The sequence below is a fragment of the Pseudomassariella vexata genome (assembly GCF_002105095.1).
Source record: "Pseudomassariella vexata strain CBS 129021 chromosome Unknown BCR38scaffold_19, whole genome shotgun sequence".
NCBI classification, from domain to species: Eukaryota; Fungi; Ascomycota; class Sordariomycetes; order Amphisphaeriales; family Pseudomassariaceae; genus Pseudomassariella; species Pseudomassariella vexata.
Genome location: NW_024467974.1, coordinates 207,233 through 222,920, shown reverse-complemented (window position 1 = coordinate 222,920; position 15,688 = coordinate 207,233). Strand labels below are relative to the sequence as shown.

The 15,688-nt window shown below is 48.8% G+C and overlaps 3 protein-coding genes and 2 non-coding genes across 5 annotated transcripts; 3 read left to right on the top strand and 2 right to left on the bottom strand.

The window, feature by feature from the left end:
* Positions 1-8: 8 nt before the first annotated feature.
* On the top strand, positions 9-2,945 carry BCR38DRAFT_501826 (uncharacterized protein; the record flags this gene model as incomplete). The annotated part of the gene is made up of 2 exons (XM_040864851.1): positions 9-1,658; positions 1,707-2,945. The coding sequence occupies 2 exons, from the start codon at positions 9-11 to the stop codon at positions 2,682-2,684; spliced, it is 2,628 nt and encodes an 875-aa protein (XP_040710728.1). The 3' UTR covers positions 2,685-2,945.
* A 1,529-nt stretch (positions 2,946-4,474) lies between these two features.
* BCR38DRAFT_354631 (vacuolar transporter chaperone 4) lies at positions 4,475-6,958 on the top strand (the record flags this gene model as incomplete). The annotated part of the gene is made up of 3 exons (XM_040856892.1): positions 4,475-4,942; positions 5,002-6,609; positions 6,677-6,958. The coding sequence occupies 3 exons, from the start codon at positions 4,475-4,477 to the stop codon at positions 6,956-6,958; spliced, it is 2,358 nt and encodes a 785-aa protein (XP_040710727.1).
* A 2,204-nt stretch (positions 6,959-9,162) lies between these two features.
* BCR38DRAFT_354534 (cystathionine gamma-synthase) lies at positions 9,163-10,902 on the bottom strand (the record flags this gene model as incomplete). Its single annotated transcript, XM_040856887.1, has 3 exons — positions 9,163-9,882; positions 9,937-10,671; positions 10,735-10,902. 3 exons carry the CDS (start codon positions 10,900-10,902, stop codon positions 9,163-9,165), a joined length of 1,623 nt encoding a protein of 540 aa, XP_040710726.1.
* A 1,035-nt stretch (positions 10,903-11,937) lies between these two features.
* Positions 11,938-12,040, bottom strand: BCR38DRAFT_t339. The gene has a single exon. It is a non-coding gene; the product is annotated as a tRNA-Thr (tRNA).
* A 1,600-nt stretch (positions 12,041-13,640) lies between these two features.
* Positions 13,641-13,743, top strand: BCR38DRAFT_t342. Its single transcript has one exon. It is a non-coding gene; the product is annotated as a tRNA-Thr (tRNA).
* The last annotated feature ends 1,945 nt before the right edge of the window (positions 13,744-15,688 follow it).

Genomic DNA, 15,688 nt, shown 5'->3' with positions numbered 1-15,688 from the left:
TTTCCATCATGCAGCTTGGCGATGCTATATATATTGCCGGGATCAGGCTTATATTAGGCCAGGATCAAGCCATCCAGTTAGGACACAAAACAAAAACTGAGCTTGTCCTTCCTACCACACTACGCGGTTGCTCCCTACAACCTCTCAATCAATGCCTCGTCGATTTGCGAAGAACTGATCCTCGCGATGACAAGTCCCGTATCGAGTCGACAAAGGGAGGGCTACTGAAAGATTCGTCTCGCTGGATTCTTGAACACGAAGACTTCCGAAAATGGCATGCGGACAAAGGCAGCCGGCTTCTATGGATCAAGGGGGACCCGGGGAAGGGCAAGACTATGCTCCTCTGCGGTATAGCCAATGAGTTGAGTGGTTTACCTGCGACCGAGTGTCTCGTTTCCTACTTCTTCTGTCAAGCCACAGACACGAACCTGGACAACGCAACGGCCGTGCTTCGTGGCCTAATCTACATGCTCGTCACGCAAGATCGCTCGTTGTTGAAGTACCTTCATGAGGACTACAAAACTGCTGGCAAAGCTCTATTCGAGGACGGAAATACTTGGGACGCATTGCTCAGAATCTTCAATACCATGCTGCAGAACCACGAGTCGAACGAGCTCTTCTTTATAATTGATGCACTTGATGAGTGCTCAAAGGATCTGCCCAGGCTCCTACATTTGATTGTCGAACAGTCTCGTGCTGGCCGAGCAAAGTGGTTAGTCACTAGTCGCAATTGGCTAGACATCGAGGAACAGCTTGAGACTGCCGATCGAAAGGTGAGGCTCAGTCTCGAACTCAACCACGACTCTATATCTACTGCTGTAAACATTTATATCGGGCATAAGGTGAATGAGTTACAGCGTAATAAGAGCTTTGACGAGACAAAACGGGACGAGATCATAGGATATCTGACCTCGAACGCAAATGATACCTTCTTGTGGGTAGCTTTGGTTTGCCAACGGCTTGCAGATCCCAAAGTTCGAGTTCGGCATCTACCAAACGAGCTACGACGCTTCCCGGCTGGCCTGGACTTATTGTACAAACGAATGTTGAAGTCTATCGACGATTCTTTGGACGCCGAAACATGTCGGAACATTCTTGCAACTGCATCGGTCGCATATCGACCAGTCAGTCTCCCAGAGCTGATGATACTCCTCGACGGGCCAGAAGAGGTTAATAATGTTGAGTACCTAAGAGAAATTGTGCAACTATGTGGCTCTTTCCTGACTATCCGAGAAGACACCATCTACTTCGTACATCAGTCGGCGAAAGACTTTCTAGTCACAAACGCGGCCCATACAATTTTCCCTAATGGCGTCGGCCGGAAACACTTCTCCATCTTTTCAAAATCGACTGACGCTCTATCCAAGGGCCTTCGACGTGATATATACTATCTACGTAAGGACGGCATCTCTGTCGACCAAATTCAGGCTCCAAATCCCGATCCATTATCCCCTTTACGATACTCTTGTATCTATTGGGTCGATCATCTAGCCGAAGGGGGCTCTGCGAACCTACAATTCGAAGAATGCGTTCAAGACGGTGGCGCAATCCAAAAGTTCTTCAAAAAAAGTTATCTACATTGGTTAGAGTCTCTCAGTCTCCTTAGAGATATACCGAAAGGGGTCTCTTCTATGTCCAAACTACGGCGCTTACTTAAGGTACGTACTTACTCGCAATATACCATTTCGAAATCTAATAGAGTTTAGGGTAAGGAGAGCGCAGCAGGGTTAGCTGAAGTAGTATATGATGCGCTACGATTCATCCAATCTCACAGCGTTGTGATTACGGGCAACCCACTCCAAGTATATGTGTCGGCACTGGTCTTCAGTTCCAACCGTAGTATTGTACGGAATTTATTTCGAGGGGAAGAGCCCAAATGGATAATCAGAAAACCAATGGTGGAAGATTATTGGAGTGCCTGTTTACAGACGCTCGAGGGCCATGGCGATACGGTCACCTCGGTGGCCTTCTCCCCCGACGGCCGGGTCGTGGCCTCGGGCTCCTACGACGACACGGTCAAGCTCTGGGCGGCCGACACGGGCGCGCTGCAGCAGACGCTCAAGGGCCATGGTTCTCGGGTCAGGTCGGTGGCCTTCTCGCCCGACGGCAGGCTCGTGGCCTCGGGCTTGTGGGACGAGACGGTCAAGCTCTGGGCGGCCGACACGGGGGCGCTGCAGCAGACGCTCGAGGGCCATGTTTCTCGGGTCACCTCGGTGGCCTTCTCGCCCGACGGCCGGCTCGTGGCCTCGAGCTCCTACGACGACACGGTCAAGCTCTGGGCGGCCGACACGGGCGCGCTGCAGCAGACGCTCGAGGGCCATGGTTCTTGGGTCACCTCGGTGGCCTTCTCGCCCGACGGCCGGCTCGTGGCCTCGGGCTCGTGGCCTCGGGCTCGTGGGACGACACGGTCAAGCTCTGGGCGGCCGACACGGGGGCGCTGCAGCAGACGCTCGAGGGCCATGGTTCTCGGGTCACCTCGGTGGCCTTCTCCCCCGACGGCAAGGTCGTGGCCTCGGGCTCCTACGACAACACGGTCAAGCTCTGGGCGGCCGACACGGGCGCGCTGCAGAAAACAGTCGATATGGGTTCTGCATCACGAACTCTCGCATTCGATAGCAATAGCCAGTATGTCTTCACTGACGTTGGTGCCATCGCTGTTTACGCCTCACAAGAGTCTGGTCTGATCAGTGATATTACTAACTCGTCTCCACCGAACGAGGTTTCACCTCAGTCTATTCAAGGCCACCGCCTCGGATATGGTCTCAGTACAGACCAGAGCTGGATCACACTCCATGGACAGAGGATTTTTTGGCTGGCACCAGACTTTCGACCATCATGCTCATGTATATATCAATCGACAGTGGCAATCGGGTGTGGTTCAGGTAGGGTTAGTATTATGCGTTTTTTATGAGGATAAGTTCGGGACTATGGTTATTAGGTGAAATCTTGGTATCGTTTATACACTCTATTATTTTTATTCACTTTGCAGAGGAGAGTCTTAGGGGAGAGGTTGTATATATACTCATAAGAGGTGATATTTTTAGTACCTTTGAGCACATTTGACAAATACCTTTGATAACATAGCTGTGGAAAACAACGTTCAAGCCCTTTTCTCTTTTTGTCCTTTGTTCCTACATTGTATGCCCTTTGTAAGGTTCATTGTATAAAAGCGGCAGCCGATTTAAGTCGCCCCCACCTCCTGCCACAATCGATCATCGTCAGCACGAAGAGTACCGAGCTGCAATTCTTAAGCAAATGCAACAAGCTAGATGATTACGACTCCTGTGGCTCATACGCCTCATACTGAATCAATATATCACAAATGCACTGTTGCTGCCGCTGCGTTCTATCACCGTTCAGCTTTCTATATGCCGCAATAACCAACTGGCTGCCCACTAGGCCTATGCGACCGTACACCTAGGTAGAGACTTGACGAGAATGCTATCTGTAAGCAAGTCTATTTACCTAATAATACCATGGATAATACGGAAGATTATATGGTAAATAGTAAATACGTAAATATTAACTCGATCGTAACTTCGGCGGAATTTAATAAGAAATGAAAATCCAAAAATATGTCGAGCCACAAGCCATAAACGGAAACCCTCCATAAATTATCCTTACCGTAAAAGTCGGTTCATTACGCCAAAGTCATTTGTGTATAATTCCTTTATGTGTGCTCTTCTGTTTTTGGATACGTTCATTGGGGGCCAAGCTCAGGCCAAGCTCCGGCCAGGCTCAGGCTTAAAGCGGCACGGCTCAGGTCCCGATGTGGCACCCAGACCCCCGTGGACATTCTACTTGTTAGGTAGCTGCAAAAATTATCATACTAGCAGGGCGGAAGCATCCGTGCGGAATATAGTCGTTACAGTGCAGAAGATCATATTAGCTAGACTCAGGCTTATGCAGCTGCAGGCTGCTAATTACAGTGCGACTTCCAAAGAGAACCTTTATAACTCTCAGGGGACGACCCCAATCCGCGCCCCACTTACTTTCCTACGGCTCTCTCGGGGGGCCCTGACGTTACAGCTTGTTGCTGGGGAGCACACGTGCATGTTTGGAAAGCTTGATTGGACAATGTTGCAAGTTAAGCTGGATCTGCAACCAAATCTCGCCGTGTGGGACACAGAGTAGCTTCAATCCTTCACTCTCAGTTATTGCTACTTGCATTGTCAAGCTGTTTGTTTCTCTTGATACGGCTGAACAAATTACTCGTCTTTGTTCATAATCTTTAAACTTTGCACGGCCTCTCTGCGTTTTACGCACAACACTAACGTTGATGACGACAACAACAACAACAGTAACAACAGCCGGAATTAACCACTCAATTGCAACCGTTCGTTCTCTCTTCCAGTTCTGATTGCTAGCCCGTCCCGACTTTCTATGTTTGCCCGTACTAATTATTGAAGACATTAAAAGCAAGAAGACATCGTGGATCTGCACTCCTCACGGTATCCCTCCGAAGTGCATCGTCATGAAGTTCGGCGAACAGCTCCGCTCCAGTCGGATCAAGGAGTACGAATGGTACTACATCGACTATGAAGATTTGAAGAACCAACTCAAGTCCGCCTCTGGCCCTCCCATTGACGAACCCTCGACCAATTCGAAGAAAGAGCCTAAGAGGCCCAAGAAGCAATGGACCGACGACGACGAGGCCAGGTTCCTGGGAGAGCTTGACAAGCAGCTCGAGAAGGTCTTCAACATAGAGCGAGTCAAGAACTCCGAGGTGCAACGAGTCATCCAAACAGAAGAGACGGAAATCAATAATATTGTCCGAAGAATGGATGCCAGGCAACGAAGGGAGGACGAGCAGGAACCCACCGAGGAGGAGTTTATTCAAAAGGAGGAGGCATTGAGCATGATCATAGCCGAGGTTCATGATCTTTCCAAGTTTGTCCAGTTGAACTACACGGGTTTCACCAAGATCATCAAGAAGCACGATGTCAGTAGCATCCCGCATAGCTTCCCTGGCTCGGAACCACCACTGACAATCTCGCGCAGAAAGTAACCCGCTGGCAGCTCAAGCCCGTCTGGGTTACTCATATGAAGTCAAAACCCTTCTACAAGGAGGACTACGATGCCGAGATAGCCAAATTGTCCAAGCTTTACAACCTCGTAAAAACGCGCGGGAATCCAGCTACGGGAGACAGCGCTGCGGGCGGAAGTCAGGGCAGCTTCGTTCGTCAAACAACCAAATACTGGGTGCATCCGGATAATGTTACCGAGCTCAAGCTGATCATTGGCCGACATCTGCCGATTCTGATCTACAATGCGGAGAAGAAGCAGGACCCGGCAGACGCAGCGATTACATCTATTTACTATGACAATCCAGAAAAATGGGATCTGTATGAAGGCCGACTGAAGAAGACAGAAGGCGCTGAAGCTATTCGACTTCGGTGGTATGGAGGCATGCGCAACGAAGAAATATTCGTCGAGAGAAAGACGCACCGCGAAGACTGGACTGGCGAACAGTCCGTGAAGGCACGTTTTAACATGAAGGAGAAAAACGTCAACGCGTACCTCCGGGGCGACCTACTTCCAGCTGCTATGATCGAAAAAGTCCGCAAAGAGAACAAGAAGACAGAGCAGCAACTTGCAGAACAGGAGAGACTGGCCCAAGAGGTCCAGTATTCGGTGCTAAAGAAAGGGTATGTACCGGTGTGTCGATCCTTTTACAACCGAACGGCGTTCCAACTGCCTGCGGATGCCCGCGTCCGTATCTCACTTGACACGGAGCTTACCATGATCCGAGAGGACAACTTAGACGGAGTCAAGCGATGTGGGAACAATTGGCGCCGGATGGACATCGGCATTGACCACCCTTTCTCCCAGCTACCAGATAGCGACGTGGTTAGATTCCCTTATGCCATTTTGGAGGTGAAGCTTCAAACTCAACACGGGCAGGAGACGCCGGAATGGGTTCGACAGTTGATCTCGAGCCATTTGGTGGAAGCCGTGCCGAAGTTCTCCAAGTTCATCCACGGCGTCGCTTCGTTATTTCCAGATCGGATCAACTTGCTACCGTTTTGGATGCCCCAAATGGACGTTGACATCCGCAAACCAATCACATACGACTTTGGACTCAAGCGGAGCAAAGAACGCGTGACCACCAGTGGCTCTACGTCCGACGACGATGACGACCTAGACTCTGATGACGAGGCAGAAATGGATGTTGATCCGCATCCCGGCCCTTCAAATGGTGCGTCGTCGACTGCCGCGGCTGAGGGTCTAGCGACAGCTGATCTCGAGGATCAGACGGCCGAAGACGTCGCTGCTGATGAAGATTACCCCATTTATGAGTCCGACGACGAAGATGAGTCTGCCGACGCCTTCGAGGAAGCCAGAAGAGTCGGCGGCATGTCATATTACTCGGCATTGGCGAAGAAATATACGAAGACCGCTGGCCAAAGGGCATGGACTGCTCTACAAGCCATGTCGCCTCATCCTCGAGGCTCCTTGGTACCGCTGAGCAATCGTCATCAAATGTTCTTTGGAGGCCAGAACCTTCAACACATCAAGTTCAAGGCACCCAAGGGAAAGAAAATTTATGTGCCGGTTCGAGTCGAGCCAAAGGTGTACTTTGCGGCAGAGAGGACTTTCCTTGGCTGGGTGAGTTGAACTTCCTGCAAGTTAGGAGCAATCCCTACGAATGAATGACTGACATCTTACCTCGTAGCTCGAATTCTCGATTTACATCGGTACCATCGCAGCCACACTGCTTAACTTCGGCGCGAAGCCTAACATGGTTTCGTTTTTGGCCGCTACCGCCTTTACAGTACTTGCCGTCTGCTCCCTAATCTACTCTGTTGGCATTTATGTATACCGCTGTGGCGCAATCCGAGAACGCAGAGTGATCAAATACCACGACAGATTTGGACCGACCGTATTGTGTGCAGCGCTATTTGTTGCCGTTGCACTGAACTTTGCTTTTGAGGGACGGGAAAGACATATCTGGTAGAAGAGCAGCAAGCATAGCCGTGTGCGCGAGTGCGTGTGGACGGGACCCGTTATCGTGTTGGGAATGGTATCAGTCATGTATTATCAGAAAACGGGGGACTGTATGGTAAACGAGGTGACATCCGTCCTGATTGGATGTAACCTATTTTTTGGGCACTCAGTATGGATTATTCGAAAGGTCGAAGTCGGCGGCTTCATACAATGGACATTGCTTGGTACGTTCTTCCGGCCTGAACTTGACTTGCGGAAATGTTGTGGACTTTGGTACTTGGACCAGCCAAAGCCGATTGAACCCAGACAGGACATATCAGCAGTAGCTCTGCACTTATACACTAATTCACCTCGATTCAGCAGCTCCAGGAGGTGAAATCGATTCAACGGCTTCAAAGTGCTCTCTATTCTTAGCGTTAGGTGTTGGTATAACATGGTGTCTGCCTGATGTTTGACATGTGGCTCTGTCCACTTGGACTTGGATATTTCTCCCGACAACATGTTTGATGTCTTTGCATGTGGGAAAGTCTGTCAAATGTATCATGTATTCATTGCCTTAGGTTTGTTGGGGTAGCACTCAAATCATAGTTGCGACAGAGTTTGGGGCAAGGAGGTTGTATTATTCTGTCTAGCTGTAGTACTTGGAAGAAAAGGGGTGTTGTATAATTAATCTCATCTAATGCTACATTTAGTAGATGTCACCTTGTATGTGATTCCCATCTAGTAACGTTGTAGAAGTCATAGATGGGTGCCTTGGTGAGTATTCCACGAGTAATACCGAGGGTCTTCAATAAGTTAAGACATTGAGTGCCACCTTTAGTAGCATGTCTTTGATCAGAAACAAGGGGTGTGTTCTCCCAATGGAAGTCATATATTGATGACTGGGTCACTGGCATCACAGGATGTGAGTTGCCACCCTGTTCTATTGACCAACAAACGCGAATATCTCATTGTTAGAGTCAGTAGCATGCCCTACCTTGAATTAAAAGGGAAGGGGAGGACGAGTATGGAAATTCTTGTGCGGGTGGGTGCCTTACTAACATTCCAAAATTCAAGTTAGTGCTGACAATTAGTTTTAGATACGACAAACATAGGGATTGGTGCAGGAAGTCACATGTAAGTTTCTCAATAACATCCCATATTATATTTCCATGTGACGGAATATCACAGCGATAGCTATCCTTGGGCTATGGACATGCAGTCATGCCTGTTTAAGTGCCTTGCCAGCACCAAATATGTTCATTCATTCCTTGCAATGAATCGTCAAAGGGAATAGGCCGGTCCGCAGTATGGTAGCTTGCACTGGTCTGGTGACAAAGAGGAACGTCTGTGTGGGAATTTACGTATAGCCAGGTAGTCGGGGAGATTCAGGTTCAGTTCCTGGACTGGCACATATTCTTGTATGTTTATTTCTAATTGTTTGTCTCCCATTACCCATGCATTTGGAGCCCTTTGATAGTACCTGGCGATAGGGATTGTCTACAGCTAATCAAGGCAAGCCCTCGACTTGGGATTATGTATCTTAATTTCTTCTACCTCCACAATGCTGGCTCAGGATGGTCCTTAGTCTCTGCCCACTCACCTCTGCCATGCCATTTCTAAACAACATGGACAAATTCGTCTCATGTTACTCTGCAGCATACCTAGAAATGGGTCATTTATATATCTTTGGGCAATTACGGTACGTAAATGCATCCCCACCGAGTACTCTTATAAGGGACTCTGCATATTCTACGCACCAACCCAGCCATGAAGCACTAAAAGGAAGGCTCAACTTGACTCGCAGCGAAGAATGCTGGAAATCCAATACTTACAACACAGAACATCACCGTTCCGGCATTTCCAGCCCCTGATTGAACGCACGCATCCAACTGGTGCCAATGATGGTCTGATTGGCTATAATGCCTTGGGCAGTGAAGACTAGTAAAGTCAACGGAGAGAGGATTTCAAGAAATACAATCCCCAAATTGGAACCATGTCATCATAAGTAGCGTAGGTAATTGCGTCTCATCCCAATCTACCTTACGTGCAGATTGCACGCATGGGATTGTCGATACAGTCACACCAGCTGCTAAGATGACGGTAGGAGTATGCCAATCCCCAAACCCCTGAATCGCCTGTCCTCCCATACTAGAGCTCGGCAGCTTCTATTTGCTGTTCACAGCCAGAGGATCCACCCCCGTCTTGACATCACTGTTCTCCTCAACCTCCTTCTTATACCTGAGCCCCCGTCTGCATCATAGCAGTAATGGCCTTCTCGCAGACATCCACCAGGTGTAGCTCCTCCTCGAGACCGACGGAGAAGCGAATCTGATTGGCATGCATGCCGTAGGACGCATGATACGGACTCGACTCTTTATCTAGCACCATGAAATTGTACGGCATGGCTAGGGTGAGGTGGGCCCCCAAGTGGGGTCCTTGGTGGAATTTCAGGTTATCGTAGAAGGCGATCGTGGCGTTTTCGGTCTCGAACTCGACTGAAAACAGACAGCCGTAACCGATCTTGGGGAACTCGGGCGTCGGCTTGCGAAGGAAGGGGATGAGATGTTTAGAGCCTTGGGAGTACGGCGGGTACAAGACTTTGGCGACGGGGTACTTGGGATCCTCGGCCAGCTTCTGGAAGTATTTTGTCAGGGCCTCGGCGTTGCGGTTCAGTATGATGGAGCGAGGGAGATAGTCGTCACTGTTTTTCAACAAATGATCGGCATCTACGGCAAAGAGCTCGTTGTGGAATTGCTGGGTGAAGAGAGGCTTCAGGGTGCTATAGCTGGCCATGTTGGGATTCAAGACGACTGAGCCGGCCATGACATCAGCGTAGCCCGAGAATGACTTGGTCAGCGAGGTGATGATGGCATCCGCGACGGGTAGGACGTCAATGTTGCAGAAGGATGAAAGGGTCTCATCGACGACAATCCAGAACCCGTACTTGTCCGCCTAGGGATTGTTAGCGTCTGTTCCTTTTCATGAATAAAGTATGAGATAACTAACCAACGTCCGTAACCTCCGCAAGTCGGCGCTGACCAGGATGGGGTTACTGGGGAACTCAGTGAAGACATAGCTGCACTTGCCCCCCTCCTCGAGGTACTTCTCAAAATCATTCACATCGTTCTCGTCACACTTCCCATAATGCTTAAGGCCACTCGGGAGTTCCTCGAAATAGTGAAAGGTGCTGTGGAAGACAGCGCCAAAGACAACGGCCGGCTCCGACCGGACCTTCATGACGGTCTCGTGGAATCTTACAATCCCAGCCATGCCAGTTTGGTACAAGAACACATCATCGGGCTGCACGGATTTCTTGGGCTCTTCAGCACAAGCACGCATCAGAAGACCGGTTATACGCTTGCGCAACAACTCGTGGGCCTCCCCCTCCGGCAGATATGTCGGCGCCGGTGCATTGGCGCCCTGAGGGAATTCCCCCAGGTACTCGAGACTGTCGATTTGTAAGAGCATGTGCTCGCCCAGGCGCGTGCTGAAGCCCAGGCCGCCGTGCTGCCACATGAAGATGCCCGCCATCATTTTGGCGGCAAGTAATTCGAGAACGTACAGTCGCACGCCTCCAATTTCGACAACATGGTACTTCATCTCGTCGTCGGTGAGCTTCTTGTCCTTGCGGAACTCGGACGTGGCATGCTCCTTGTTAGCAGCCCAGACGGCTGGCGAGAGAAAGGCGACAATAGCGTGGTCTTGCGGGATATTGAGCTGTTTAGACACGGCTTGCATGAACTAGTAACGACTGTCAGTGGAAAGAAAGGCAATATCTCCTTGGGGCCTGGGTATGATACTGACCTGGGCGGAAGGCCCAAAAGGGAAGAATCGTGGGTACACAGACTTCAGCCGTGAGATGATGCTCGCGTCACCATCTCGGAACCCCGTGGCCGTCTCCCATGTCGGTATGTGGAAGGTGATGGTGTGCGCCCCCTCGGGTGGCAGCGAGTGGCCAAACGGAGTGGGCATGATCACGTCCATGATGACGACGACGAAGTCATGGCAACAAGCCTGTGTTGAGTCTTTTTTGTGATGTCAGCTCAATCCGAACATCGATCTCGATCCAGATGACCAACCAAAAGAGAGCGTACAGCTGACCAGGGTCAGAAACAGTTGACCAGGGGATAGAAATTTTGTAGCGTAGTAAAGTTGATCAGGGTCAGAAATGTTCTAACCCTAGCCAAGTTTTGCTAAGGAAAGCTTAACCAAACTAGGTATAATGCACAGTATCAGATCTTTCTAGTATTGCATATGCCCCACATATGCTAATCCTAAAAGAGATAGATCTATGTATTTTGCATATAGAGCGTCCCGAAATCGCTTAATCAGTGTGGTTTCGTATATACCCTATATAAAATAATATTAAATACGCCGTAGGTGTTAACCCTCGGTACCTCTACAAGTACTCCCTTAAGGGGCTATAGATGATATAGCGGGCCCTTAAGCCGCGTCGGGCGGTTATACAGGTAAACTTGTAGCCAAATGACTACTAAACCTCCTGTCCCTCCCTAAGTCTGTGCTACAACCCCTGCCTGAACTACCGATAAGCGTGGTAATGTGGCACTTAAATTCGTCCTCAGGGGTGGGATGCTGCTGATGTGCAGAAGATGCTCGACTATTTTTTTGTCGCGACAAGTCGTAGTATCTGCTAATTGGGGTTCTCGTCGAGCGTATACATCTCAACCATACGCTCAAGTGGATAGACCGTAACGTGGTCTAGACGCTCGCATGAATCGCGGCGAGAGGGCGTGCTGCGCGCCTTCTATCGTGAGGGGACGGGTTCGCCGACGAGCGTTATCGGATAGGCGAGGTCCGATAAGGGATCGGATTAACGATCCGAATTCTGGACCGGCTGTCGAGTTATATTCCGCCGACGTAGTGCTTGACGGTCGACTGGCTAGGATGCTCGTAATCCTAAACTGCACCAATCTCCCTATTATCGCTAGGTAGGCGAAGTCAACAAGGTGGGCAGCGCGCCGTAAGGGTTGACTAAACCCCCTTGTGTGTCAGCTGCGGGATTCGAACCCGCGACTCGTCACCGACCCAAGTGGGCGAGGCTCAAATCGGGACTTATCTACCAGCGAAGTGACCAACTACACCAGCCGACAACCCTATATATACTAATCCTAAAAGAGATAGGTCTATATGTTTTATATCTAGAGTGTTCCGAAATCGCTTAATCAGTATAGACCTTTAATTAGATAGCTATTATAGAAGAATTTCATAACTTCTTGTTTTCCTAAAATTTATATACCTTATAGCGGACGAAACTCATTATAAATATAAGAGCGTACTCAGTACGGATAAAACATATATAGAGCATACTGTAACAATAAGTGAGGTGTGAGTAGAGGCCAGGCACAATCGTCAATTCCTATGTGGCTATTATGAGAAACTGACACGTGACCCCATGGGGGGTTACCCTATAGCTACAGATAAGACAGATAAGATAAGATAAGAGCTATAAAAGAGCTCTGCCAGGCCAGAATAGCTGACCTGGCCATCCTTTTCCAATACAACAATTCACACCCCATATGCACTCGCATCAATACAAAACATATAGACCTATCTCTTTTAGGATTAGCATATGTGGGGTATATCGAAACTATACTAATCAAGCGATTTCGGAACGCTCTATATGCAAAATATATAGATCTATCTCTTTTAGGATTAGCATATATGGGGCATATATAATACTAGAAAGATCTGATACTGTACATTATACCTAGTTTGGTTAAGCTTCTCTTAGCAAAACTTGGCCAGGGTTAGAACATTTCTGACCCTGATTAACTTTGCTGCGCTACAAAATTTCTACCCCCTGGTCAACTGTTTTTGACCCTGGTCAGCTGTACGCTCTAGGAAAGGTTGATAGATTGATTGAGGGGGCTCCACCAACTATAAGTAAATGCTCAATTCCCCGGCGACTTATAGACGGCGAATGTGGGCGGGCAAAGTCGCCGAGAGACCCGCAGTTGTGTAACGCAATGCGCCAACTGCAAACTGGTGTCCCAGACAACAAATTCAAGAGCTATCTGTCGCGGCTGAACGAGGACCCACAGAACGAGTTAGTACATGTTCGAGGTGGCAGTCCTAACTTGTCGACGTAACTTAGTGTTAAGTGCCTCGGCCGCAAAAGGATGTCCATGCTGATGGCATGCAGATAATAGGTTTACCGCTTCAAGTCTCATCAGAGCATACTTGGACCATGTATAGTCAAGACCTCAAGTTTCCATTCTTTTAGCCCGGACCCGCTCATACCCGGATCGTAGCCAGAATGAGGAGAAGAGTATATGGAACTGGAGAAAGACATGAAATTATCGCCGTGCAAATGCTCCATTCAAATAATGGTACTCATTCCCTTAGGATAACAACACTTACACTGCTGTGACGGCATTTATCATTGGATGCTTGCTTACTACGTGCGGCATGGGCTAGACACACGCCACCTTGGGGTGTTTACTCAAGGCAAAGCTCTGAATAAAGAAATCTCTTCACGAATTTGAGTTGTCACTAATTCACTTGAGATGAGCTTTTGAGACTGCGTTGAAGGATCCTCGTTCATAATCTACCTTCTGGACTACTTACCCACTTCGGATTTTATATTCTGTACCGACCATTTTTCCATGACCCCTTCTCTCTATGATTGGCCTACTCCCGTTGGAGTTACACCCCTGTAATGCATTCCACTAGTTATCATATTATTCCTTGTCGGCTGGTGTAGTTGGTCACTTCGCTGGTAGATAAGTCCCGATTTGAGCCTCGCCCACTTGGGTCGGTGACGAGTCGCGGGTTCGAATCCCGCAGCTGACACACAAGGGGGTTTAGTCAACCCTTACGGCGCGCTGCCCACCTTGTTGACTTCGCCTACCTAGCGATAATAGGGAGATTGGTGCAGTTTAGGATTACGAGCATCCTAGCCAGTCGACCGTCAAGCACTACGTCGGCGGAATATAACTCGACAGCCGGTCCAGAATTCGAATCGTTAATCCGACCCCTTATCGGACCTCGCCTTTCCGATAACGCTCGTCGGCGAACCCGTCCCCTCACGATAGAAGGCGCGCAGCACGCCCTCTCGCCGCGATTCTTGCGAGCGTCTGACCACGTTACGGTCTATCCACTTGAGCGTATGGTTGAGATGTATACGCTCGACGAGAACCCCAATTAGCAGATACTACGACTTGTCGCGACAAAAAAATAGTCGAGCATCTTCTGCACATCAGCAGCATCCCACCCCTGAGGACGAATTTAAGTGCCACATTACCACACTTATCGGTAGTTCAGGCAGGGGTTGTAGCACAGACTTAGGGAGGGACAGGAGGTTTAGTAGTCATTTGGCTACAAGTTTACCTGTATAACCGCCCGACGCGGCTTAAGGGCCCGCTATATCATCTATAGCCCCTTAAGGGAGTACTTGTAGAGGTACCGAGGGTTAACACCTACGGCGTATTTAATGTTATTTTTTATTATTCCTTGGGTATCACGTTTGTCGCAGTGTTGGCTTCCTTCTTTAGGGAAAATAACAAATAAGGGCATTCTAGTGTTGTGGACCCAAACCAACTGTTTGATGGAAATAAGACCACAGTCACAACCCAGCTGTGGCAGAGAAGAAATGAAAGTCATGTCACTTGACTTGGGTTAAGTGGAAGGCGCTCTATCGGTCAAGTTCAATCAAATTGAGACGATACGGGGTGCGTTCATGGGTACGGCCGCTCCTCAAGGGATAATGTACCCAGAACAACTACGTTTAGGCCTATCAAACTCATGGCTACTACCCATGAAACTCATTCCAAAGCAAATACAACTGCTTGATCGATGCAGTTTTCCGCTTATTAAAATATTGGTCCTGAATGGCAACATGCTAAATCTCATCGCCCCATCGTCTATACTTTGACCTCACTGCAATTCAGTCACCGAACTATTATTTTGCTGTTTTATCTGTTTTATAAGGCACCGTTGAATATCTCGTAGTTTCCCATAATGCCGTCACTTAAAACTGTGAACCATCCCCCTCATAGTCTACTGGCAACCTGCCTAATCATCACGTCTGCCTGAACTCCAATAGGGAAAGCATGGCCGTATCAAATTCACTCGCAGGTAGAAGACAGCGGATGTGAATCACAACTGTCGAGTGTCATAGCTTCAGTGGATTTGGTAGACCTCTAGTAGGCAACTGCCAACTACTTGAATTTTCGTCTCTTCCTGGACATCCGTCTCTTATCTTCTTTCTTTCCATCTACAACATCACTTTCCACCACCGCCTGCATTCTAGAGCTTATTGGTACTTTCAAGCTTAGCTTACTTCAAGACGAATTAAGGTAAGTAGCATGCGTAGAAACTGCTCTAGGACCACAAGGACACGATCTCCTGGACTCCAATACCAAGTCTTCCAACCTTTGTCACTGCTCTCCGTCCTCTTTATACAAATCTACACACCTGTACTGCATTTTATAAGTAGTTTCAGGGCGAACAGCTGGCTAGAAAGTTCAGTTAGATCTGAGTACGCGTGCACAGGTACAGCGAGTAAGTACAACAACTGATGAAACCAGCAGAGCACAAAGTACCACAATTTACAAACTCTGGTTCGCTCTTGCCACTCTCTGTCTCAATATCCTGCGCCCTCGCAGCCTGCATGGCCTGCACATCTAGACGATCACGGTGCTGGAAGAGGTCGTCCTGCATTAAAATCTGAGCGAAGCATTCTCTGTAAGTATCGCTGATCCTCTTATCTTCCAAACCTCCCGATCGTCCAATTTCC